The sequence below is a fragment of the Thunnus albacares genome, chromosome 19, assembly GCF_914725855.1.
Source record: "Thunnus albacares chromosome 19, fThuAlb1.1, whole genome shotgun sequence".
NCBI classification, from domain to species: Eukaryota; Metazoa; Chordata; class Actinopteri; order Scombriformes; family Scombridae; genus Thunnus; species Thunnus albacares.
In genome coordinates, this window is record NC_058124.1 from 30,166,041 (window position 1) to 30,189,445 (window position 23,405).

Below are 23,405 nucleotides of genomic sequence, written 5' to 3' on the forward strand. Positions count from 1 at the left end.
TTGAGAAACGTTCAGTTTAATTAAAAACACACACAGACATCAGCTGGTTTCCTAGCAACCGGATGGCTGACAGGTTGCTAGGTGAAGAGGCGGATGGTGGCGTCAGCTCCCGACGAGAAGATCCATGGCTGTGTGGGGTGAAAGGTCACATCCAGAACGCCGAGGTCATGAGTCGTCACATGACCTTTAAGAACCTTCACCGGAACAATCAGCGGGTTCTGCAGCAGGTCACTGAGAGACAGACAGACAGACAGACAGACAGACAGGTTAGTGTCTGTATCAGTGAGTGTGTATATGTGTGTGTGTGTGTATATGTGTGTGTGTGTGTGTGTGTGTGTGTGTGTTTGTGATAATGGTGTAAACCTCAGTGACTATCAGGTCTTCTAGCAGCATCATTCTGCTCCAGTTTAAAAACTAAGAACCAGATCTGTGGAGCCACAGACACTCTGGAAATGTTCTAATCCTCCTCCTCCTCCCTGCACTCTGCTCACATGTTCACCTCGTTCTTTACTGGTAAGGTCTCTGCCATCAGTAACCAGTTCTCTGAAACTGACCGACCCAGTCTGCAGCTGCCAGCGAGCAGGTCTCACTCTCCTCATTCTCCCCTCTGACCGAGGAGGAAGTCTCCGACCTTCTACAGACCGTTTCTCCCGCACTAAACCCCGCAGTCACACACATCATCAACTCCTCACTTACAACAGCCGTTTTCCCGCCGCGTTTCAGCGAGCTCGAGTCACCCTGCTGTTCCAGAAACCTGCACTCAACTAATCTTTCCACGGTGGTCGATGTTACACGGTGTTGGGACGTCGATTACATCACCATAGTTTGCTATTTTCTATAGAGACAAACCCATTTATTTCATTTTCATGAATCAGCGCCCACGTTCATCAAGTGAAAAAATCTTTAAAGTATTGAGTGTGTTATCAATACTTAGTCGGACAACGGACGCTACAATTATAAACTGCTGCGGGAGTGTCTGCAGCAGCAGCAGCAGCAGCAAAAAGTATCAGAGTGAGACGTCTGTTCTCCGTCTCGCTGCTGTAAACAAGCGTAACGCCAGCTGTTAGCTGTTAGCTGTTAGCTGTTAGCTGTTAGCTGTTAGCTGTTAGCTGTTAGCTGTTAGCTGTTAGCTGCTCTCATGTCTCTCCGGGTCTCGGTGCTCGTTTTCGCAGCAACTCTCCCGCTCTCTCTGCCTGCTCAGCTGCTCTCAGTGTCTCTCTGTCCGGACGGCAGGTGAGTTGGTCCGGTTCTGGTTCTAAGCGGCGGTCCGGCTGTACGGGGAGGACGACCGGCTGGCAGCAGCCTGAAGCCCGCCGTCACTAACTCTGAAATAAGGGAGGAGCTAAACTAAAAGTCTAATGTTAAAGATCAAAGTAAGCGCTCTATGGATGAGCGTCATTGATGATTATCTTATGTTGTAAAAGGTAACACAGGTGTTGTCACGAGTTTATTAGTCGGTGGGAAAATTTCCTCACTGTGGCGTCCCTACACTCAACCCGACCCAGGATGAAAACTACGGACCGGTTTCACTCCTGCACCCTTCCTATCACAGATACCTGAGCACATAGTCATTAAAGGGGCCATATTATGAAAAACTCACCTTTTTCAGTGCTTGTGTGTATGTATTTGGGTCTCTGATGTGCCTACTAACCACCCAGTCAGGCTGCTGTGGGCTGGTTTGCTCTGTACTCTTCAACAAGCCATTCAGATTTGATGGCCCTTCTTACGTCACATGGGGCTTCATTGACACCGCCGCCCCATCCATACCTCTATCCCAGTATCCACTCGCTAAATTTCCTGGGGTCCGCCACCGATTTTCTCACAAGCGCCGGGTACCACAACAGGGCCCAAAGTCACCAGCTGGACTCCTCTGTAGGTCCCCGGTGGTGGAACGAGTTACCAAACTCTGTTCGATCCACAGAGTCCCTTTCAATCTTTAAGAAAAGACTAAAGACCAGCTCTTTCACAAACACCTCTCACCTGATGGACTTATAAAATAAAAAATTAACAAAATAAATGCAATAACTATGATCTGCTCTATGCAGTCGATGCACTGCCCGTTAGTACCGACGTTCCATCGGACCTGAACTTAACGTTACGGCACTTCCTCACGTTGTTTACTCCTGACTAGATCCTGCTTGTGTTGCATCAGCTCTGAGATGAACGTCGCTGTGGATAAAAGCGTCTGCTGAATCAAACTGTTACATTGTGTGTGTGTGTGTGTGTGTGTGTGTGTGTGTGTGTGTGTGTGAGTTACTTGTAAACGGTCCCGTGACAAACGATCACAGATCCGTCGTCGGACGCTGAAGCGAACAGCGGGTATAGTCTGTGATAAGCCACGCCCCTCACTGCTTTCTTATGGTGCCTGCAGAAAGGGGGTGATCAATACCATCAATATGATCAATAGAACTACAGACGGTCAGAACAATCAATATAGCATCAATAATCAATACCAAAGTGCTCTGTGATATTTGATTGACAGGTACATACCGTAACATCTTGTAAGGTTTGGTTGAGAGGTCAAGGTCAAACCAGCTCAGCCTACAGTCGTAACTCCCACAGATCACATGATCACCTGCACACAGAGAGAGAGACGGGTGAGACAGAAGCTCCAAACCTTCGCAGAGATGTTGGTTTGATGTTACGTCAGTTCGGTGTAACGGTCAGTTCGTGTTACGGTCAGTTCGTGTTACGGTCAGTTCGGTGTTACGTCAATTCGGTGTTACGTCAGTTCGGTGTTACGGTCAGTTCGGTGTTACGTCAGTTCGGTGTAACGGTCAGTTCGTGTTACGGTCAGTTCGTGTTACGGTCAGTTCAGTGTAACCGTCAGTTCAGTGTAACCGTCAGTTCGGTGTTACGTCAGTTCGGTGTTACGGTCAGTTCGTGTTACGGTCAGTTCAGTGTAACGGTCAGTTCGGTGTTACGTCAGTTCGGTGTTACGGTCAGTTCGGTGTTACGGTCAGTTCGTGTTACGGTCAGTTCAGTGTAACGGTCAGTTCAGTGTAACGGTCAGTTCGGTGTTACGTCAGTTCAGTGTAACGGTCAGTTCGGTGTTACGTCAGTTCGGTGTAACGGTCAGTTCGGTGTAACAGTCAGTTCGGTGTAACAGTCAGTTCGTGTTACGGTCAGTTCGTGTTACGGTCAGTTCGGTGTTACGTCAGTTCGGTGTTACCGTCAGTTCGGTGTAACGGTCAGTTCAGTGTAACCGTCAGTTCGGTGTTACGTCAGTTCGGTGTTACGGTCAGTTCGGTGTTACGGTCAGTTCGTGTTACGGTCAGTTCAGTGTAACGGTCAGTTCAGTGTAACGGTCAGTTCGGTGTTACGTCAGTTCAGTGTAACGGTCAGTTCGGTGTTACGTCAGTTCGGTGTAACGGTCAGTTCGGTGTAACAGTCAGTTCGTGTTACGGTCAGTTCGTGTTACGGTCAGTTCGGTGTTACGTCAGTTCGGTGTTACCGTCAGTTCGGTGTAACGGTCAGTTCGGTGTTACGTCAGTTCGGTGTTACGGTCAGTTCGGTGTTACGGTCAGTTCGGTGTTACGTCAGTTCGGTGTTACGGTCAGTTCGGTGTTACGGTCAGTTCGGTGTTACGTCAGTTCGGTGTTACGGTCAGTTTGTGTTACGGTCAGTTCGTGTTACAGTCAGTTCGGTGTTATGGTGAGTTTGGTGTTATGTCACTTTGGTCACCTCCGGGGTGGATGGCCATGCTGGAGATCCACTTGGAGTTGGCCTGGAGCTTCTTGGTCATCTCCTGCTTCACCAGATTGTAGATCCGGACAGAGCGCTGCGTTGCCACAAAGAAGTAGGGCCTGATGGGGTGGAAGGATACGCACTGAACTAGACCTTTGTTCTTCCTGAAGGGGTTCTGGCTCCGCCTCTTGCTCACCTGGTGGATGAACACCTGCAGGTGGCTCGAGTGATCCGGCATTACGGACGCCAAGTAGTCACCTTTAGCATGCCACTCCACCTGGTGGACAGCCTGAGGGGATCAAGACAGATCAGTTAGTGTAGTTCAATGACTGACCAGTTAATTGATCAGTCTGTCACTGATCATATGTCTATAATCAATCAATCGTGTTTTTGATCTCACTTTGGGATGATGTATTTTCAGGCGTATCCCCTGATTAAGTTCCTCCCCTTCAGCCTCGCTCCAGGTGACCGGCCCCTCCCCCTCTGTAGACTCTGCTTCCTGCTGACCAACCAGAAGACGCTCTGACGCTGAGACTACCTGTTTGTCTGCTAGAGAGGGAGACAGGATCAACACCACAGAGTTCCTGCAGGACAGAGAGAGAGAGAGAGACAGGTCATCAGAGACGGGTCATCAGAGAGAGAGACGGGTCATCAGAGACAGAGAAGGGTCATCAGAGACAGAGACAGGTCATCAGAGAGAGAGAAGGGTCATCAACAGGTCATCAGAGACAGAGACGGGTCATCAGGGACAGAGACGGGTCATCAGAGAGAGAGACGGGTCATCAGAGAGAGAGACGGGTCATCAGAGAGAGAGACGGGTCATCAGGGACAGAGACGGGTCATCAGAGAGAGAGAGACGGGTCATCAGAGAGAGAGACAGGTCATCAGAGACGGGTCATCAGAGAGATGAGACGGGTCATCAGAGACAGAGAAGGGTCATCAGAGACAGAGACAGGTCATCAGAGAGAGAGAAGGGTCATCAACAGGTCATCAGAGACAGAGACGGGTCATCAGGGACAGAGACGGGTCATCAGAGAGAGAGACGGGTCATCAGAGAGAGAGACGGGTCATCAGGGACAGAGACGGGTCATCAGAGAGAGAGACGGGTCATCAGAGAGAGAGACGGGTCACCAGAGAGAGAGACGGGTCATCAGGGACAGAGACGGGTCATCAGGGACAGAGACGGGTCATCAGAGAGAGAGACGGGTCATCAGAGAGAGAGACGGGTCATCAGAGAGAGACGGGTCATCAGAGAGAGAGACGGGTCATCAGGGACAGAGACGGGTCATCAGAGAGAGAGACGGGTCATCAGAGACAGAGACGGGTCATCAGAGACAGAGACGGGTCATCAGAGACAGAGACGGGTCATCAGGGACAGAGACGGGTCATCAGAGAGAGAGACGGGTCATCAGAGACAGAGACGGGTCATCAGAGAGAGACGGGTCATCAGAGAGAGACGGGTCATCAGAGAGAGAGACGGGTCATCAGAGAGAGATGGGTCATCAGAGAGAGACGGGTCATCAGAGACAGAGACGGGTCATCAGAGAGAGAGACGGGTCATCAGAGACAGAGAAGGGTCATCAGAGACAGAGACGGGTCATCAGAGAGAGAGACGGGTCATCAGAGACAGAGAAGGGTCATCAGAGAGAGAGACGGGTCATCAGAGACAGAGAAGGGTCATCAGAGACAGAGACAGAGACGGGTCATCAGGGACAGAGACGGGTCATCAGGGACAGAGACGGGTCATCAGAGAGAGAGGCGGGTCATCAGAGACTGAGACGGGTCACCAGAGAGAGAGACGGGTCATCAGGGACAGAGACGGGTCATCAGAGAGAGAGACGGGTCATCAGAGACAGAGAAGGGTCATCAGAGACAGAGACAGGTCATCAGAGAGAGAGAAGGGTCATCAACAGGTCACCAGAGACAGAGACGGGTCATCAGGGACAGAGACGGGTCATCAGAGAGAGAGACGGGTCATCAGAGAGAGAGACGGGTCATCAGAGACAGAGACGGGTCACCAGAGAGAGAGACAGGTCACCAGAGACAGAGACGGGTCATCAGAGAGAGAGACAGGTCATCAGAGACAGAGAAGGGTCATCAGAGACAGAGACAGGTCATCAGAGAGAGAGACGGGTCATCAGAGACAGAGATGGGTCATCAGGGACAGAGACGGGTCATCAGGGACAGAGACGGGTTATCAGAGAGAGAGACGGGTCATCAGAGAGAGAGACAGGTCATCAGAGACTGAGACGGGTCATCAGAGACAGAGACGGGTCCTTACAGGGCGACAGCCAGCAGACAGACAGACGGGTTGGGGTTCCAGGTGACGCTCTTCACAGCTCCGCCCACTTGGACTGTCTTCATACAGCGAGACGAACACACCTCCCAGAACCTGACGGAGCCGTCATCACTGCCTACACACACACACACACACAAACACACACATAATATAAGCACACCTGACGTGCAGGTAACAGGTGTTCCCTCATGGTGAGGATGTTTTGATTGAAAGGTGAGTTACCTGATGCGAGCCACTGTCCTGATGGAGACACACTGATGGACCGAACCAGACCACTGTGACCCCGATACACCTGAACACACAGGTGAACACACAGGTAGACACAGGTAGACACGGTTAAACACAGGTAGACAAAGGTAAACACAGGTAGACACAGGTAAACACAGGTAAACACAGGTAAACACAGGTAGACAAAGGTAAACACAGGTAGACACAGGTAGACAAAGGTAAACACAGGTAAACACAGGTAGACAAAGGTAGACACAGGTAGACACAGGTAAACACAGGTAGACAAAGGTAAACACAGGTAGACACAGGTAGACAAAGGTAAACACAGGTAAACACAGGTAAACACAGGTAGACACAGGTAGACACAGGTAGACAAAGGTAGACAAAGGTAGACACAGGTAAACACAGGTAGACAAAGGTAAACACAGGTAGACACAGGTAAACACAGGTAAACACAGGTAGACAAAGGTAAACACAGGTAGACAAAGGTAAACACAGGTAGACAAAGGTAAACACAGGTAAACACAGGTAGACAAAGGTAAACACAGGTAGACACAGGTAAACACAGGTAGACACAGGTAGACAAAGGTAAACATAGGTAAACACAGGTAGACAAAGGTAGACACAGGTAGACACAGGTAAACACAGGTAGACAAAGGTAAACACAGGTAGACAAAGGTAAACACAGGTAAACACAGATAAACACAGGCAGACAGATACAGGTACAGGTGTATATACGTACCAGAGACTGTGTGGTGGGAAATGGCTGCAGGTCTTTGGGTTTGGGAAGTTTTGGAATCAGATCTTCTGGATTCACATTTACCTGCAGAAAGACAGACGGGTTAATGATCCTGTCTACCTGCATAGAGAGTCCTGTGCTCTGATTGGCTGCTGGTGTGTTACCCTCATCTTCCTCTGACGGGGACACAGGTAAAGGTCGAGGCAGCGCTCAAATCGCTCGTGGATGAAACGAGGAAATGCAGGAACTTGACGGAGACTGGAGAACCTCTGTGGAACAAATGGAACCTTTCTGTCTGATGGATCCTGCTGCTCCCACAGAGCCCGCTGCAGACAGACAGGTGGAGAGAGAGACAGACAGGTTAAGTTCAAAGTTTTATTTATTCTATAACCCCGTCAGTTACACAGGTCACATACCAGCTCGTTAACCCCGTCAGTTACACAGGTCACATACCGGCTCGTTAACCCCGTCAGTTCCACAGGTCACATACCGGCTTGTTAACGCCGTCAGTTACACAAGTCACATACCGGCTCGTTAACCCCATCAGTTCCACAGGTCACATACCGGCTCGTTAACCCCGTCTGTCACACAGGTCACATACCGGCTCGTTAACCTCGGCAGTTACACAGATCACATACCGGCTCGTTAACCCCGTCAGTTACACAGGTCACATACCGGCTCGTTAACGCCGTCAGTTACACAGGTCACGTACCGACTCGTTAATGCCGTCAGTTACACAGGTCACGTACCGACTCGTTAACGCTGTCAGTTACATGGGTCACGTTCTGGCTCGTTAACCCCATCTGTCACACAGGTCACGTACCGACTCGTTAACGCCGTCAGTTACACAGGTCACGTACCGACTCGTTAACGCTGTCAGTTACATGGGTCACGTTCTGGCTCGTTAACCCCGTCTGTCACACAGGTCACGTACCGACTCGTTAACGCCGTCAGTTACACAGGTCACGTACTGACTCGTTAACGCCGTCAGTTACACAGGTCACGTACTGACTCGTTAACGCCGTCAGTTCCACAGGTCACGTACCTCCTCTTCAGTGAACAGGTACTCAGGTGGAGGGTTGTAGGACTCCTGGTGACCAGGTAGAGGGATTTTGGGAGCAGGCAGATGCATCCGGTGCTTGGCTAAAATAGAGGAGTCCTCATTGGCCCAAAGGTCATAGTACCGCCCCCTACTGTCGTCCTCCACCCGCCGAGGTTTGATCCATCCCATCTTTATAGCGTGGACTAGTTTAGACACCTGGAGACAGACAGGTGAGGAGTCAGACAGGTAATGACAAACAGGTAATGACTGACAGGTGTACAGGTGCATCTGTGTTACCTTCTCCTTCTCGATCAGTGACGGGATGAAGCTGCGTTTGTCTGCAGGTCTGTTGGTGACGGGATGAAGCATCACGTCTTTACTGAAGAAGTCCACCGAGGGCTGAGGAGGAGGAGGGGGAAGAAGAAGGAGAAGAATAGGAAGAGGAGTTAGTTTCAGGTGTTTTGTGATGAATATTTGATGTGAAACAAAAACAAAAATCGATCAGCAGGTGTCCGTCAGGTTCTTGAAGGTTCTCCTGAGAACCTGGACAGAGAATTTATGGAGCATGTGTACAGATGTAGAGGAGCTGCACCTGAGCGTACCTGATACTCGTTAAAGGTGACATCTCCAAACTGTCCTCGCTGCAGACGGTTAACCAGCTCCACCTGCTCATCTGACAGGATGATGTCACTTCCTGTCTTCTTGTCGTGGACCGTTCTCCTGGGAACAGATGGCCATTAGCATTGTTAGCATTCCCTGTTCAAATAAATGGGGGGGGTTAGCATCATGCTAGCAGCTCACCAGTAGTCAGGGTTCTCCATTTTGTCCAGGAAGTCATCCAGCTCGTCCTTGTTTCTGATTGGCTTGTAGATCTTCTTCCCATCCAGATCGTAGCCAATGTGAGGGAAGTCTTTGTACCACTCCATGGGAATGTTCCCCACTGTGTTCCTAATGTCCTGGGGAACAAGGAGAACATTAGAAAACAGCTGAACATTACGCAACCTGAGAGAACATCAGGAACACCAAAGGAATGTTTAAGACCTGAGAGAACATTATGAGAACCAGACGGAACACCTGGTGGCCATGAAGAACGCTACAGAAACCAGCAGATCGCTGGATTTGTTACTGATCATTGTCTGTTCCTTGGAAAACTCAAATGTTATGGTGTTAAATTACTGCTTTGTCCTGGATGGAGGATTACCAGTCCAGGAGACCAGGAGTTCTTCAATGGTTGCTTTTCTGATAGCAAGATTTACAATGTGGGGTTCCTCAGGGAAGCTGCTTAAGATCTCATATTCTATATTTACAAATGATCTCCCATCAGTATTAGATGTACAGTGCAGCATCAAACTATCAAGAGCTCGCTTACGTACTGAACATGGAGCTCAGAGCAGCGGCCAAGTAGGTAAAACAACAAATTAGTGCTGAATATTTCTAAAACTAAATGTTTGGTGTTTGGACTTAGACATGCTGGTCAGTAATCCTCAACTAAGCTCATCACAAAGCCAGTAGAACAAGTTAAAACAGACTAAGTTACTTGGTGTTGTATTGGATGCTAGACTTGCGTGGACTGAACATTGTAACTGAAATGGGTAAGAGCATCACCATAACCAGGAAATGTTCTAGGTTTGTAACATCAAGCTGTCCAGTTGGTCATCTGCAGCTAAGAAAAATCCAACAAACCCTCCAAATCGCTCAGAACAAAGCCGCTAGACCAGCTCCCTCATGGCTTCCTGTAGAGACCAGATTACAATCCAGTCTACGGATCTTTTTCTTAAATGACAAGAAGCCGCAGTGTTTTTAAGACCAAGTAGTGAATCTCAGCAGCAAACTACAGACCACACAGGCCAGTTTGGGACAAACCTCCTCAAATCTGCTGCAGTTCACAGGAAGGAAGTCTTTACCACAATAAGAGTTCTTCATACAATTAACAGTACGTGACTTGTCTTGCTCGCTGATTGTTTTAGTTTTTTGTTGTTTTGTTTGTAGTTTGTAGATTTGTGAGTAATGTGAATATAACTGATTGCAGATCTGAGAGAATGTTTTAGAGACCAGACAGAACATTTGAGGCCCTGATAGAACATTATAAAAACACTCTAGGAAGCTGGAGAACCGAGCTGAACATTAGAACCTAATGAAGAGAACAGACAGAACGTTAGACCCACCCCGTCATAGATTATAGAACCTCACAAAACATTCAAGAAGATGAGAGAACATCCACAGAACATTAGAGAACCCAGTAGAACATCATGCGTTCCACCACTGTGTTAAAAACAGAACAAGTTGTTTTAGAAAATAAAATCTCACCTCTTCGTCTGATGAGTCGTGTTCATACTCGTCTTCCTTTTTTTCTTCTTCTGCTGTTTCTGTCACCTTCTTCTTCTTCTTCTTCTCTGTCTGCAGGTAGAAACAACAGCTGACGTTCCGCAGGAGAACACTGAGCACATATATGTTGTACAGGTGCATCACAACCAGCCAATCGGCTGTCAGACTGACACACACAGGTTAAACGCTACCTGCTGAGTCTGCTGTGGCTCCGCCTTCACATCATCTTCATCATCATCATCATCATCGTCATCGTCATGTGATCCCTCCTCCTCCTCTTCCTCTTCATCATCTTCACTGTCACTCCCAGAATCCTCCAGCCCAGAGAAGACGCTGTCCTCGCTGTCTGACAGATCTTCATCCTCCTCCTCCTCTACCTCAGATGATTTGTTGTTGAAGCTGAAGATCTGAAGAAGAATCAAAGTCTGAACACACAGAAACCTGCCGCCTGTACGTCAGCGTCTCCGCCTGCTGCTAACACATACACACTGATGACGTGGTTTCCATGGAGACGTTTGTCAGACTGTCTGAACAGGTTTATCACAGTGGTTTCCATGGAGACGTTTGTCAGACTGTCTGAACAGGTTTATCACAGTTTGAGCAAAAGCAAATTAATCTTAAACTGGACGGATTGTGAGAGGAGTTTGGTGTGAGTCAGTGCGCCGTATAGAACCTATAGAACCTTTAGAACCTATAGAACCTTTAGCCTGCTGTAGAACCTTTAAAAGGTTTTGTGTGGAACCTTTAAAAGGTTTTGTGTGGAACCACTTCCTTTCAGCTGACGAGAGGCAACAGTTACAGGAATATTAAAAGTCACTAATAAACATGTAGGAAATTATTTCTACAGCAAAATGAAAAATGCTCCACGAGGGAACTTTTCTAACATTGAGTGGAAACAACATGGCTTCTCCCATTTATACTATACATAATATACAATATATCATCAATATATCATCAATATAGTATATATAATCAAAATATCATCATTAATATACAATATATCATCAATATAGTATATATAATAAATATATCATCATTAATATACAATATATTATATATAATATATATCATCAATATATCAACCAGCAAATTCATCTGGAGATTTGTGGATTTCGATAACTAATGTAGATTTCTGTAAAACTGAAGAAACAATAATCATCTACTTGATTAAGTAGTTGATGATCTAGTTGAGGATTATTTTGACGTTCAGTGAATCTGAAGATGTGACGTTAAAAACCAGAAAGTTCAGATTGTCAACTTATTAACTTTTACACATAAAACCAAGTTCTCGTCTGAACTGTGACTGAAGATAGAAAATATCATCAGTCCAACTTACAAACTATTAAACATATACAGTTAGTAGCTCCAAGAACTCTAATGTGACTGTTACCTTATTTTTGTTTTTATTTTTATCATTATTATTATTTTTAACCTTTGTCCTGTTGCCATGGTGACAGTATCAACCGACTGAAAGTGAAGTCATGTCTGCTGTGTTTTCTTTATTTAACTGTTTTCTGTTATTGTCTAAGAGTCACATGTTTCTGTAAATAAAGTTAGCCACAGCTAGCTGCTAGCTGCTAATCACACTGTTGCTTCCGGTGAAACATCAGCGACCTTTAACTTCAGTCAACATTCATCTATTTTCCAAGAAAACTTTGCAATGATTTGAGAACAGAACTCCATTCAGGATCTGAGCGTTTTAAACATCCAGCAGCTGGATCACAACATTCACACTGTTAGTTTATAAAAACGCATCTTAGCGGACTTTCTAAGAGCCGAACCGGTCCTGAGATAAACCCGCTTCACTGCGGTTCTGGTCTCAACCAGAGAAAACATCTGGATGTGTTCAGGTTCTGAATGGAGTCTGGTGTGAAGAGTAACTGCAGCACGTTGTTTTCCCCACAAACAACACTGATGTTTACGGGATATTATGGGATGTCTTTAGCTCGCTTTAGCATGTTTATGTGTTCATTCAGATGCTGCTTCATGCCTCTTCTTACACTCCTGTTAGCATGCTAACAGCTAGCCTCACCAGCCAGCTCCTCATCACCAGTTCACCCAGTCCCGCTCCAGTGTGTGTGCGCGTGTGTGTGTGCGTGTGTCACCTCTTCCTCCTGCTCTTCCTCCTCTTTACTCCTCTTCTTCTTGTTGTCGCTCTTCTCTCGGGCCTTTTTCATTTCTTCTGTCTGTCCGCTCCGCATGTTGCTGCTGCTGCTCTCCTCCATCACACACCACGTGGGTATCTGCAGGTCAGAGGTCACGAGTCACAGCTGGAGGTTCTTCTTCTGATGACTTTTGCGGCAGATTGGACGCAGCAAAGGCGCGTTGCTGCCGCCCGCAGGTCATTAGTAGAACTGCACTGAATGAGTCCAGCGGAGGAAATTAATAACAGATTCCGTTGTTTCACAAAGTTCCGCAGTGACTCCAGACCGGAAGTCATCTCTAAAGACACTGGACTCACTCAGAGTCTGTATTGTTCTATATCATTCTGTTAGGGCCAGTGAGCGTCGGGCCCCCGGCACTGACAGTGTGAGGAACCGACTGTTTTTGTTATTATTATTATTATTATTATTAGTAGTAGTAGTAGTAGTAGTTAGTAGTAGTAGTAGTAGTAGTAGTAGTTATTAGTAGGAGTAGTAGTTATTAGTAGTAGTAGTTATTAGTAGGAGTAGTAGTTATTAGTAGTAGTAGTAGTTATTAGTAGGAGTAGTAGTTATTAGTAGTAGTAGTTATTAGTAGTAGTAGTTATTAGTAGTAGTAGTTAGTAGTAGTAGTAGTAGTAGTAGTAGTTATTAGTAGTAGTAGTTATTAGTAGTAGTAGTAGTTATTAGTAGTAGTAGTTATTAGTAGTAGTAGTTATTAGTAGGAGTAGTAGTACTCCTTAGTGCCCCAAATGTAAAGGCAAATTTCTCATGTTTGACATCTACATGTCAATACTGAGTCATAGTCATGGCGCCACCTACTGACAACAGGAAGTTACAGGTGCTGTAGCAGGTTAACCAGAAACCATCACCTGTTTTTCACGAGGAGCTTCAGAGCTCAGATACTGAGCCAGATTATCTATATATGGCATCAGGCGTCCACTGCAACAACTGAACTGTGTCAGTAAATAGTTTTCATGGTCAGAAACTGCAGACACACATATATAAAGCACTTGATTTAGCTTTTATTTATCATTATGACTAACGAATAAGTAGCCGCTGCTGTGCGTCTTTCAGCACCACAGAGGTTGTTTATTTGAGTAATAACTTTATAACTGATCAAAGATTGTTTTACTAATCCACCTCCTGTGTGGAACAAGCACATCTTCATATTCCTGAGTGCTGCGGTTCATTAGTTCACTATTTAACTTTCTGCTTTTTAGAGGGAAAATCGAGTCCTTTATAAATGTTGTATCTGCTGTTTCTGAGCAGGAAAAACAAAAATGCCTTTTTGTTTGTGTGTTTCAAAATCAAATCATTAATCTGTTTTCATGTCTGAACAATAAAACAACTATCATTTCCTAAAGAGTCTGTTTGAGGTTTCTACCCGTTAAAGGGGAGTTTTTCCTTACTGCTGCTCATGGAGGAATGTTGGGTCTCTGTAAATTAAAGAGTTTGGTCTCAACCTGCTCTATGTGGAAACAGCCCTGAGATGACTTTTGTTGTGGTTTGGCGCTATATAAATAAAAATCGATTGATTGATTGATTGACTGACGTTGAGGACAAGTGGGTTTGAATGTTTTTCTGATAGACTTCAATTATAAATAAGGTTCAAGCAAAGTTGAATATTTTGAAAAGTTTTAATGGGATTGAAAGTTGAATAATACCTTGAATATATGAAAGATGTGGAACAGGTGAAATGCATGAAAAAGTGTGAACATGTGTTAATTCTGAACATTCATTTGAATGCAGCAAAATCGCTGAAAAATGCTGAATATTTTATAAAGTATGAAGGTTATAAATGAGAAAAGTAACAGTAATAATGTCCTAACTGAGCTGAATGTTTTGATGTTTGAATGAAGTTTCTGTGTTGAATAATGTGAAAGTGTTAAGTGCCAAAGTGAGTGAATCATAGTGAGGAACGTAGAGTGACGTATGTTGTAAATACTTTACAGCGTCACACAATTAGAAATAATCCAGAGTGAAATCGATGACGTCAGAACGCGACCAAACGTCCCCGTTACGTTTGATCGACGTCATCACTGCGCGACAGACAGCTAGCTACGCAGTTTGTTTGTTGAAATTTTCCGTCGCGGAGGAAAGTTTGACCCGGATCCGCACAGTCCCGCACAGTCCCGCACAGACCCGGACTAGGACCAGTACCGACCAGTCCGTGATCCGGATTAGACCCAGTCCGGTTCTCTGCTGGTTTGGAGAGGTTTAGCAGAAGGCTAACGGTTAGCTTTAGCACGTTAGTTTAGATTACCTGCCGTTAATAATCCCGGGGTGTGTTTGATTCGGAGTTGCTGATGGAGTATCCCGGAGGAGGAGCGGGAGGGGCGGTGCTGAGCAGCAGCAACGTCCCGGCCTTTCTCACCAAACTGTGGACCCTGGTGGAGGACCCGGACACGGACCCGCTCATCTGCTGGAGCCCGGTACTCGCCTAGCCTAGCATAGCAGAGAGCTAACGGCTAACTGTTAGCACGCAGAGAGATACAGCTTTAAATAAAGTTAGCTTAGCTTTTAGCTTAGCTGTTAACTTCAGCGGTCCGAACATTTCTAAAGATGAAGTAAGATAAGATGAGATGTACCTTTATTGATCTCTTGTGGGGGAATGTAATGTGACACAGCAGCACGAGGGAATGTAAGATTGTCAACATCATATAAAGAAATGTTCATAAATACCCATACATCAGAAAAATAAGTAAAAAATAAAACATAAGATAAAATAGGGCTAATAGATATAATTAAATAGATCTGTGTGTATATACCTGTGTAGTGGTAAAATATAGAAACACATACAGTATCTGTGTATGTATACACGTATAACGTCTGTGCTGGTGACAGTGATTGGTCTATGGTTTCTCCATCAGTGGGGGGGGGGGGGGGGGGGGGGGGGGTACCGGGTGCTGTGTCGTCATGGGGGGGGGGGGGGGGGGGGGGGGGTGTGTGTGTGTGTGTGTGTGTGTGTGTGTGTGTGTGTGGGGTGGGGGGAAGTCAGAGGTGTAGAAGGTGAACAAAAACGATGACCGTACGGTTCGTTGGGGCGCGTTAGTGTTGCTCATCTCATCACCACGTCTGACAAGCAGCCTCGCAGGCTGACATGCAGCAGCCTCGCAGGCTGACATGCAGCAGCCCTGCAGGCTGACATGCAGCAGCCCTGCAGGCTGACATGCAGCAGCCTCGCAGGCTGACATGCAGCAGCCTCGCAGGCTGACATGCAGCAGCCTCGCAGGCTGACATGCAGCAGCCTCGCTGGCTGACATGCAGCAGCCTCGCTGGCTGACATGCAGCAGCCTCGCTGGCTGACATGCAGCAGCCTCTCGGTGAGGTAGGATTATTATGAGCAAGCTAAAACCAAAGCTGTCTGTATGTAGCTAAACTGTTTATCTTAGTTTGTAGCTTATATTAAATCTAGTCAAATTCTTGTAAACTTAGCTGCTGGCCAAGACAAACCAGAACAGATTGATCACTTGTGATGAATCGTGAATCCCAATCCCAGTTGATCAGCTGATGTATCAGATCAATATCAGATGATAGAAAGTGAAATGTTACAGATGTGTAGAGACAGAGGACAGTTCCGAGTGTAACACTGTGTTCTGTGTGTCAGAGTGGAACCAGCTTCCACGTGTTTGATCAGGGTCGATTCTCCAAAGAAGTTCTACCAAAGTTCTTCAAACACAACAACATGGCGAGTTTCATCCGGCAGCTAAACATGTGTGAGTATCAACACACACATGTCAACACATCACAGTTTGTTTGTTTATTGGTATGTTCGCATATTTGTACGTTTATTTATTTGTTTATTTGTGTATTTGTGTGTTTATTTATTTGTGTGGGTTCTCCTGCAGACGGGTTCCGTAAGGTGGTCCACATCGAGCAGGGAGGTCTGGTGAAACCAGAGAGAGATGACACAGAGTTCCAACATCCGTTCTTCATCAGAGGACAAGAACACCTGCTGGAGAACATCAAACGCAAAGTCACCAACGTACGTACAACTAAACTGTGTCAGTAATAGTTTCCACTGCAACAACTGAACTGTCAGTAATAGTTTCCACTGCAGCAACTAAACTGTGTCAATAATAGTTTCCACTGCAACAACTAAACTGTGTCAGTAATAGTTTCCACTGCAGCAACTAAACTGTGTCAGTAATAGTTTCCACTGCAGCAACTAAACTGTGTCAGTAATAGTTTCCACTGCAGCAACTAAACTGTGTCAGTAATAGTTTCCACTGCAGCAACTAAACTGTGTCAGTAATAGTTTGCACTGCAGCAACTAAACTGTGTCAGTAATAGTTTCCACTGCATCACAACTAAACTGTGTCAGTAATAGTTTCCACTGCAACACAACTAAACTGTCAGTAATAGTTTCCACTGCAGCAACTAAACTGTGTCAGTAATAGTTTCCACTGCAACAACTAAACTGTGTCAGTAATAGTTTCCACTGCAGCGACTAAACTGCGTCAGTAATAGTTTCCACTGCAACAACTAAACTGTGTCAGTAATAGTTTCCACTGCAGCAACTAAACTGTCAGTAATAGTTTCCATTGCAGCAACTAAACTGTGTCAGTAATAGTTTCCACTGCAGCGACTAAACTGTGTCAGTAATAGTTTCCACTGCAGCGACTAAACTGTGTCAGTAATAGTTTCCACTGCAGCAACTAAACTGTGTCAGTAATAGTTTCCACTGCAACAACTGAACTGTCAGTAATAGTTTCCACTGCAGCAACTAAACTGTCAGTAATAGTTTCCACTGCAGCAACTGAACTGTCAGTAATAGTTTCCACTGCAGCAACTGAACTGTCAGTAATAGTTTCCACTGCAGCAACTAAACTGTGTCAGTAATAGTTTCCACTGCAGCAACTAAACTGTGTCAGTAATAGTTTCCACTGCAGCAACTAAACTGTGTCAGTAATAGTTTCCACTGCAGCAACTAAACTGTGTCAGTAATAGTTTCCACTGCAACAACTAAACTGTGTCAGTAATAGTTTCCACTGCAGCAACTAAACTGTGTCAGTAATAGTTTCCACTGCAACACAACTAAACTGTCAGTAATAGTTTCCACTGTAACACAACTAAACTGTCAGTAATAGTTTCCACTGCATCACAACTAAACTGTGTCAGTAATAGTTTCCACTGCAACACAACTAAACTGTCAGTAATAGTTTCCACTGTAACAACTAAACTGTGTCAGTAATAGTTTGCACTGCATCACAACTAAACTGTGTCAGTAATAGTTTCCACTGCAACAACTAAACTGTGTCAGTAATAGTTTGCACTGCATCACAACTAAACTGTGTCAGTAATAGTTTGCACTGCATCACAACTAAACTGTGTCAGTAATAGTCTCCACTGTAACAACTAAACTGTGTCAGTAATAGTTTCCACTGCAACAACTAAACTGTGTCAGTAATAGTTTGCACTGCATCACAACTAAACTGTGTCAGTAATAGTTTCCACTGCAACAACTAAACTGTGTCAGTAATAGTTTCCACTGCATCACAACTAAACTGTGTCAGTAATAGTTTCCACTGCAACACAACTAAACTGTGTCAGTAATAGTTTCCACTGTAACAACTAAACTGTCAGTAATAGTTTCCACTGTAACAACTAAACTGTGTCAGTAATAGTTTGCACTGCATCACAACTAAACAGTGTCAGTAATAGTTTGCACTGCATCACAACTAAACTGTGTCAGTAATAGTCTCCACTGCAACACAACTAAACTGTCAGTAATAGTTTCCACTGCAACAACTAAACTGTGTCAGTAATAGTTTCCACTGCATCACAACTAAACTGTGTCAGTAATAGTTTCCACTGCAACACAACTAAACTGTGTCAGTAATAGTTTCCACTGTAACAACTAAACTGTCAGTAATAGTTTCCACTGTAACAACTAAACTGTGTCAGTAATAGTTTGCACTGCATCACAACTAAACAGTGTCAGTAATAGTTTGCACTGCATCACAACTAAACTGTGTCAGTAATAGTCTCCACTGCAACACAACTAAACTGTCAGTAATAGTTTCCACTGCATCACAACTAAACTGTGTCAGTAATAGTTTCCACTGCAACAACTAAACTGTGTCAGTAATAGTTTCCACTGCAGCAACTAAACTGTGTCAGTAATAGTTTCCACTGCAGCGACTAAACTGTGTCAGTAATAGTTTCCACTGCAGCGACTAAACTGTGTCAGTAATAGTTTCCACTGCAGCGACTAAACTGTGTCAGTAATAGTTTCCACTGCAGCAACTAAACTGTGTCAGTAATAGTTTCCACTGCAACAACTAAACTGTGTCAGTAATAGTTTCCACTGCATCACAACTAAACTGTGTCAGTAATAGTTTCCACTGCAACAACTAAACTGTGTCAGTAATAGTTTCCACTGCATCACAACTAAACTGTGTCAGTAATAGTTTCCACTGCATCACAACTAAACTGTGTCAGTAATAGTTTCCACTGCAGCAACTAAACTGTGTCAGTAATAATTTCCACTGCAACAACTAAACTGTGTCAGTAACAGTTTCCACTGCAACAACTAAACTGTGTCAGTAATAGTTTCCACTGCAGCGACTAAACTGTGTCAGTAATAGTTTTGGCCAACGAGCCGTTGTTTTATGTTTACATTTTTCAAAGTTTCTGCTTTTCCTTGTTTTTTCTGCTGTAGTGAAAACATAACGAACCGTGAATTTTGTGTACTGTGACACCACTAGTAAGCATGACATATACACATGTTCACCAGTCAACACGTATGTTAGTGCTGTGTGCTGGTCTCCATGGTAACAGTGTGTCTGGACTGTGATTGGTGCAGGTGTCGTCGGTGCGTCAGGAGGAAGTGAAGATCTCTGCAGATGAAGTGAACAAGATTCTGACGGACGTGCAGCTGATGAAAGGCAAACAGGAAACAATTGACTCAAGAATCCTCGCCATGAAACAGTAAGAGACCACAACAGACAGGGTCAGACCAGACCTCGACCTGAAGGGGGGTGCTCATTCAGACTTTAATAAACCCTGTTTGTGTTCCAGCGAGAATGAGGCTCTGTGGAGAGAAGTGGCCAGTCTGAGACAGAAACATGCACAGCAGCAGAAGGTCGTCAACAAGGTAAACATCTGGACATCACTGCAGGGAGAGATTACAGGAGAGAACAGCAGAGAATTGGAGAGAACAGCAGAGAACACTGGAGAGAACAGTAGATAACACTGGAGAGAACAGTAGAGTGCACAGGAGAGAACAGTAGAGAACACTGGAGAGAACAGTAGATAACACTGGAGAGAACAGTAGAGAACACTGGAGAGAACAGTAGAGAACACTGGAGAGAACAGTAGAGAACACTGGAGAGAACAGTAGAGAACACTGGAGAGAACAGTAGAGTGCACAGGAGAGAACAGTAGAGAACACTGGAGAGAACAGTAGAGTGCACAGGAGAGAACAGTAGAAAACAGTAGAGTGCACAGGAGAGAACAGTAGAGAACACTGGAGAGAACAGCAGAGAACAGTAGAGTGCACAGGAGAGAACAGTAGAGAACACTGGAGAGAACAGCAGAGAACACTGGAGAGAACAGCAGAGAACAGCAGAGAACACTGGAGAGAACAGCAGAGAACACTGGAGAGAACAGCAGAGAACACTGGAGAGAACAGCAGAGAACACTGGAGAGAACACTGGAGAGAACACTGGAGAGAACAGTAGAGTACAGTAGAGTGCACAATGCTGAGAGGATCTACAGCATATCACTCTGTTAGCATGTTAGCTCATTAGCTTAGCTTCTCATTAACTAATGATCTCTCTCTCTCTCTCTCTCCAGTTGATCCAGTTCCTGGTGTCTCTTGTCCAGTCCAACAGGATCATGGGAGTCAAGAGAAAAATGCAAGTTTACCTCAAAGTTACTACTAATACCACAAAGTTACTATAAATACTGCAGTTACTACAAATACCACAAGTTTACAACAAATACCTCAAAGTTACTATAAACTGTATTAAGTTTATTGCTGCAGTTATTGAAGAGTAAACTTTAAACTGTGAATTTGAGTATAAGTACTGTGCAGTGTACTGTGAAGTTGAGTATAAGTACTGTGCAGTGTACTGTGAAGTTGAGAATAAGTACTGTACAGTGTACTGTGAAGTTGAGAATAAGTACTTTGCGGTGTACTGTGAAGTTGAGAATAAGTACTGTACAGTGTACTGTGAAGTTGAGTATAAGTACTTTGCGGTGTACTGTGAAGTTGAGAATAAGTACTTTGCGGTGTACTGTGAAGTTGAGTTTAAGTACTTTGCGGTGTACTGTGAAGTTGAGTTTAAGTACTTTGCGGTGTACTGTGAAGTTGAGTTTAAGTACTTTGCGGTGTACTGTGAAGTTGAGAATAAGTACTTTGCGGTGTACTGTGAAGTTGAGTTTAAGTACTGCGTAGTGTACTGTGAAGTTGAGTTTAAGTACTGCGCAGTGTACTGTGAAGTTGAGAATAAGTACTGTACAGTGTACTGTGAAGTTGAGTATAAGTACTGTACAGTGTACTGTGAAGTTGAGTATAAGTACTGTACAGTGTACTGTGAAGTTGAGTTTAAGTACTGCGCAGTGTACTGTGAAGTTGAGTATAAGTACTGTACAGTGTACTGTGAAGTTGAGTATAAGTACTTTGCGGTGTACTGTGAAGTTGAGTTTAAGTACTGCGCAGTGTACTGTGAAGTTGAGTATAAGTACTGTACAGTGTACTGTGAAGTTGAGTTTAAGTACTGTACAGTGTACTGTGAAGTTGAGTATAAGTACTGTACAGTGTACTGTGAAGTTGAGTATAAGTACTGCGCAGTGTACTGTGAAGTTGAGTATAAGTACTGTACAGTGTACTGTGAAGTTGAGTATAAGTACTGCGCAGTGTACTGTGAAGTTGAGTATAAGTACGTTGCGGTGTACTGTGAAGTTGAGTTTAAGTACTGCACAGTGTACTGTGAAGTTGAGTATAAGTACTTTGCGGTGTACTGTGAAGTTGAGTATAAGTACTTTGCGGTGTACTGTGAAGTTGAGTATAAGTACTTTGCGGTGTACTGTGAAGTTGAGTTTAAGTACTGTACGGTGTACTGTGAAGTTGAGTTTAAGTACTGTGCGGTGTACTGTGAAGTTGAGTTTAAGTACTGTGCAGTGTACTGTGAAGTTGAGTTTAAGTACTGCGCAGTGTATTGTGAAGTTGAGTTTAAGTACTGTGCAGTGTACTGTGAAGTTGAGTATAAGTACTGCGCAGTGTACTGTGAAGTTGAGAATAAGTACTGCGCAGTGTACTGTGAAGTTGAGTTTAAGTACTGTACGGTGTACTGTGAAGTTGAGTTTAAGTACTGCGCAGTGTACTGTGAAGTTGAGTTTAAGTACTGCGCAGTGTACTGTGAAGTTGAGTTTAAGTGTACTGTGAAGTTGAGTTTAAGTGTACTGTGAAGTTGAGTTTAAGTGTACTGTGAAGTTGAGTTTAAGTACTGTGCAGTGTACTGTGAAGTTGAGTTTAAGTACTGTGCAGTGTACTGTGAAGTTGAGTTTAAGTACTGTGCAGTGTACTGTGAAGTTGAGTTTAAGTACTGTGCAGTGTACTGTGAAGTTGAGTATAAGTACTGCGCAGTGTACTGTGAAAGGCTGATGTGTAACTCTGACAGTATATTGATGTTTGTGTGAATTAGTGGAATGTCCCTTTTTAAAGGAAACAATCACGTGTGTTGTTTTGTTAACGTGTTCTCTGTCTGCAGTCCTCTGATGCTGAATGACTCTAGCTCCGCCCACTCCATGCCTAAATATAGCCGACCATTTTCATTGGAGCACATGCAGGTAACCTCGGCTGTGTCACACTCACCTGTTTGACATTTAACAACAAATGAACAAATGGCTTCAACTACTAATTGATCAAAAATGTTGGTGATTAATTTGGATTTATCGATGAATTGTTTCTACAAAGATGTTCTGTTGTAAAAAACATTACAGACTGTAGATGATTCTGTTTGTGTTTCCAGGCTGCAGCCAGTCTGTTCTCCGCAGACTCCCCTGTAACCTCTGGACCAATCATCTCTGACATCACAGAGGTGGCCACACCCACGGAGGAGGATGTAGTCAGTGATTGGACGGATACAGGGTGAGAAATGAGTTGACATGTCTAGACTGAAATATGTGACCAGTCATGTGACTCACTAACAGCCTGTGTTACCTGCAGAGAGAGCCAATCGATGAACGTCAAAGAGGAGCCTTCCAGTCCTGACGTGGAGGTGTGTCCTGTTCAGGAGGGCGGTGCTGCATCTGTAGACACGCCCCTCTCCCCCACCACCTTCATCAACTCCATCCTGCAAGAGAACGAGACGCAGCCGGCCCAGACCACCTCCACAACCAATCCTGCAGCAGGTAACAGCTGACACACCTCCACAACCAATCCTGTAGCAGGTAACAGCTGACACACCTCCACAACCAATCCTGTAGCAGGTAACAGCTGACACACCTCCACAACCAATCCTGTAGCAGGTAACAGCTGACACACTCCCTGGTGGTCAGAGGTGTGTTTAGTGTGACAGGTTGGTTGATGATGACAAATACTGTCTTCTCTCAGTTTGACGTGTCTTTCTCCTCCATAGTCAGTCCTGTTGTTGTGATGAGCCACACCTCCACTGGGCCCCTCCCACCAGCTACAACCAGCCAATCACCTGCCTCCTTTCCTACTCCGAATTCTGCCCCCATCCCCGCCACATCTCAGCAGAAATGTCAGACCGTCGCCTGTATCGACAAGTAAGTCTGTTACTCTTTCACATCAGTCAGGGTGAATGCAGGTAGATTTATATGCTATTAACCATCCTGCTACTAGCAACTCCTACCACCAACTGCCCAAACTCCTACCACCAACTGCCCCAACTGGCCCAACTCCTACCACCAACTGCCCCAACTGGCCCAACTCCTACCACCAACTGCCCCAACTCCTACCACCAACTG

The 23,405-nt window shown here is 45.0% G+C and overlaps 2 protein-coding genes and 1 long non-coding RNA gene across 3 annotated transcripts in view; 2 read left to right on the forward strand and 1 right to left on the reverse strand.

Annotated features, from left to right (window-relative positions):
* On the reverse strand, positions 1-14,793 carry bop1 (BOP1 ribosomal biogenesis factor). Its single transcript, XM_044336474.1, has 17 exons — positions 14,728-14,793; positions 12,426-12,563; positions 10,512-10,727; positions 10,303-10,392; positions 8,797-8,951; positions 8,598-8,715; positions 8,293-8,394; positions 7,999-8,211; positions 7,118-7,279; positions 6,957-7,037; positions 6,209-6,278; positions 5,969-6,101; positions 4,088-4,271; positions 3,685-3,976; positions 2,491-2,575; positions 2,258-2,365; positions 1-231 (listed from the first exon to the last, which is right to left on the reverse strand). The coding sequence occupies exons 2-17, from the start codon at positions 12,543-12,545 to the stop codon at positions 78-80; spliced, it is 2,283 nt and encodes a 760-aa protein (XP_044192409.1). The 5' UTR covers positions 12,546-12,563; positions 14,728-14,793; the 3' UTR covers positions 1-77.
* LOC122970362 lies at positions 7,289-7,992 on the forward strand. Its single transcript, XR_006399185.1, has 3 exons — positions 7,289-7,693; positions 7,768-7,804; positions 7,879-7,992. It is a non-coding gene; the product is annotated as an uncharacterized LOC122970362 (long non-coding RNA).
* Positions 14,479-23,405, forward strand: part of hsf1 (heat shock transcription factor 1) — a 19,537-nt gene continuing 10,610 nt past the window's right edge. The window contains exons 1-10 of the mRNA XM_044336475.1: positions 14,479-14,896; positions 16,072-16,180; positions 16,313-16,449; positions 19,273-19,397; positions 19,488-19,563; positions 20,265-20,326; positions 22,184-22,262; positions 22,445-22,563; positions 22,642-22,826; positions 23,054-23,204. Coding sequence (XP_044192410.1) covers positions 14,771-14,896; positions 16,072-16,180; positions 16,313-16,449; positions 19,273-19,397; positions 19,488-19,563; positions 20,265-20,326; positions 22,184-22,262; positions 22,445-22,563; positions 22,642-22,826; positions 23,054-23,204 — 1,169 coding nt within the window. The 5' untranslated portion in view covers positions 14,479-14,770. The remainder of the gene's footprint in view (positions 14,897-16,071; positions 16,181-16,312; positions 16,450-19,272; positions 19,398-19,487; positions 19,564-20,264; positions 20,327-22,183; positions 22,263-22,444; positions 22,564-22,641; positions 22,827-23,053; positions 23,205-23,405) is intronic.

Bases quoted from the DNA above. Each gene is read 5' to 3' on its own strand.
- bop1 (XM_044336474.1), bottom strand. From the start codon at position 12,545: ATGGAGGAGAGCAGCAGCAGCAACATGCGGAGCGGACAGACAGAAGAA. The intron at 8,395-8,597 runs GTACGCTCAGGT...CCTCCTCCTCAG, and splicing joins TCACCTTTAACGAGTATCAG to CCCTCGGTGGACTTCTTCAG. The intron at 232-2,257 runs GTAACTCACACA...TCTGTCTCTCAG, and splicing joins TGTCACGGGACCGTTTACAA to TGACCTGCTGCAGAACCCGC.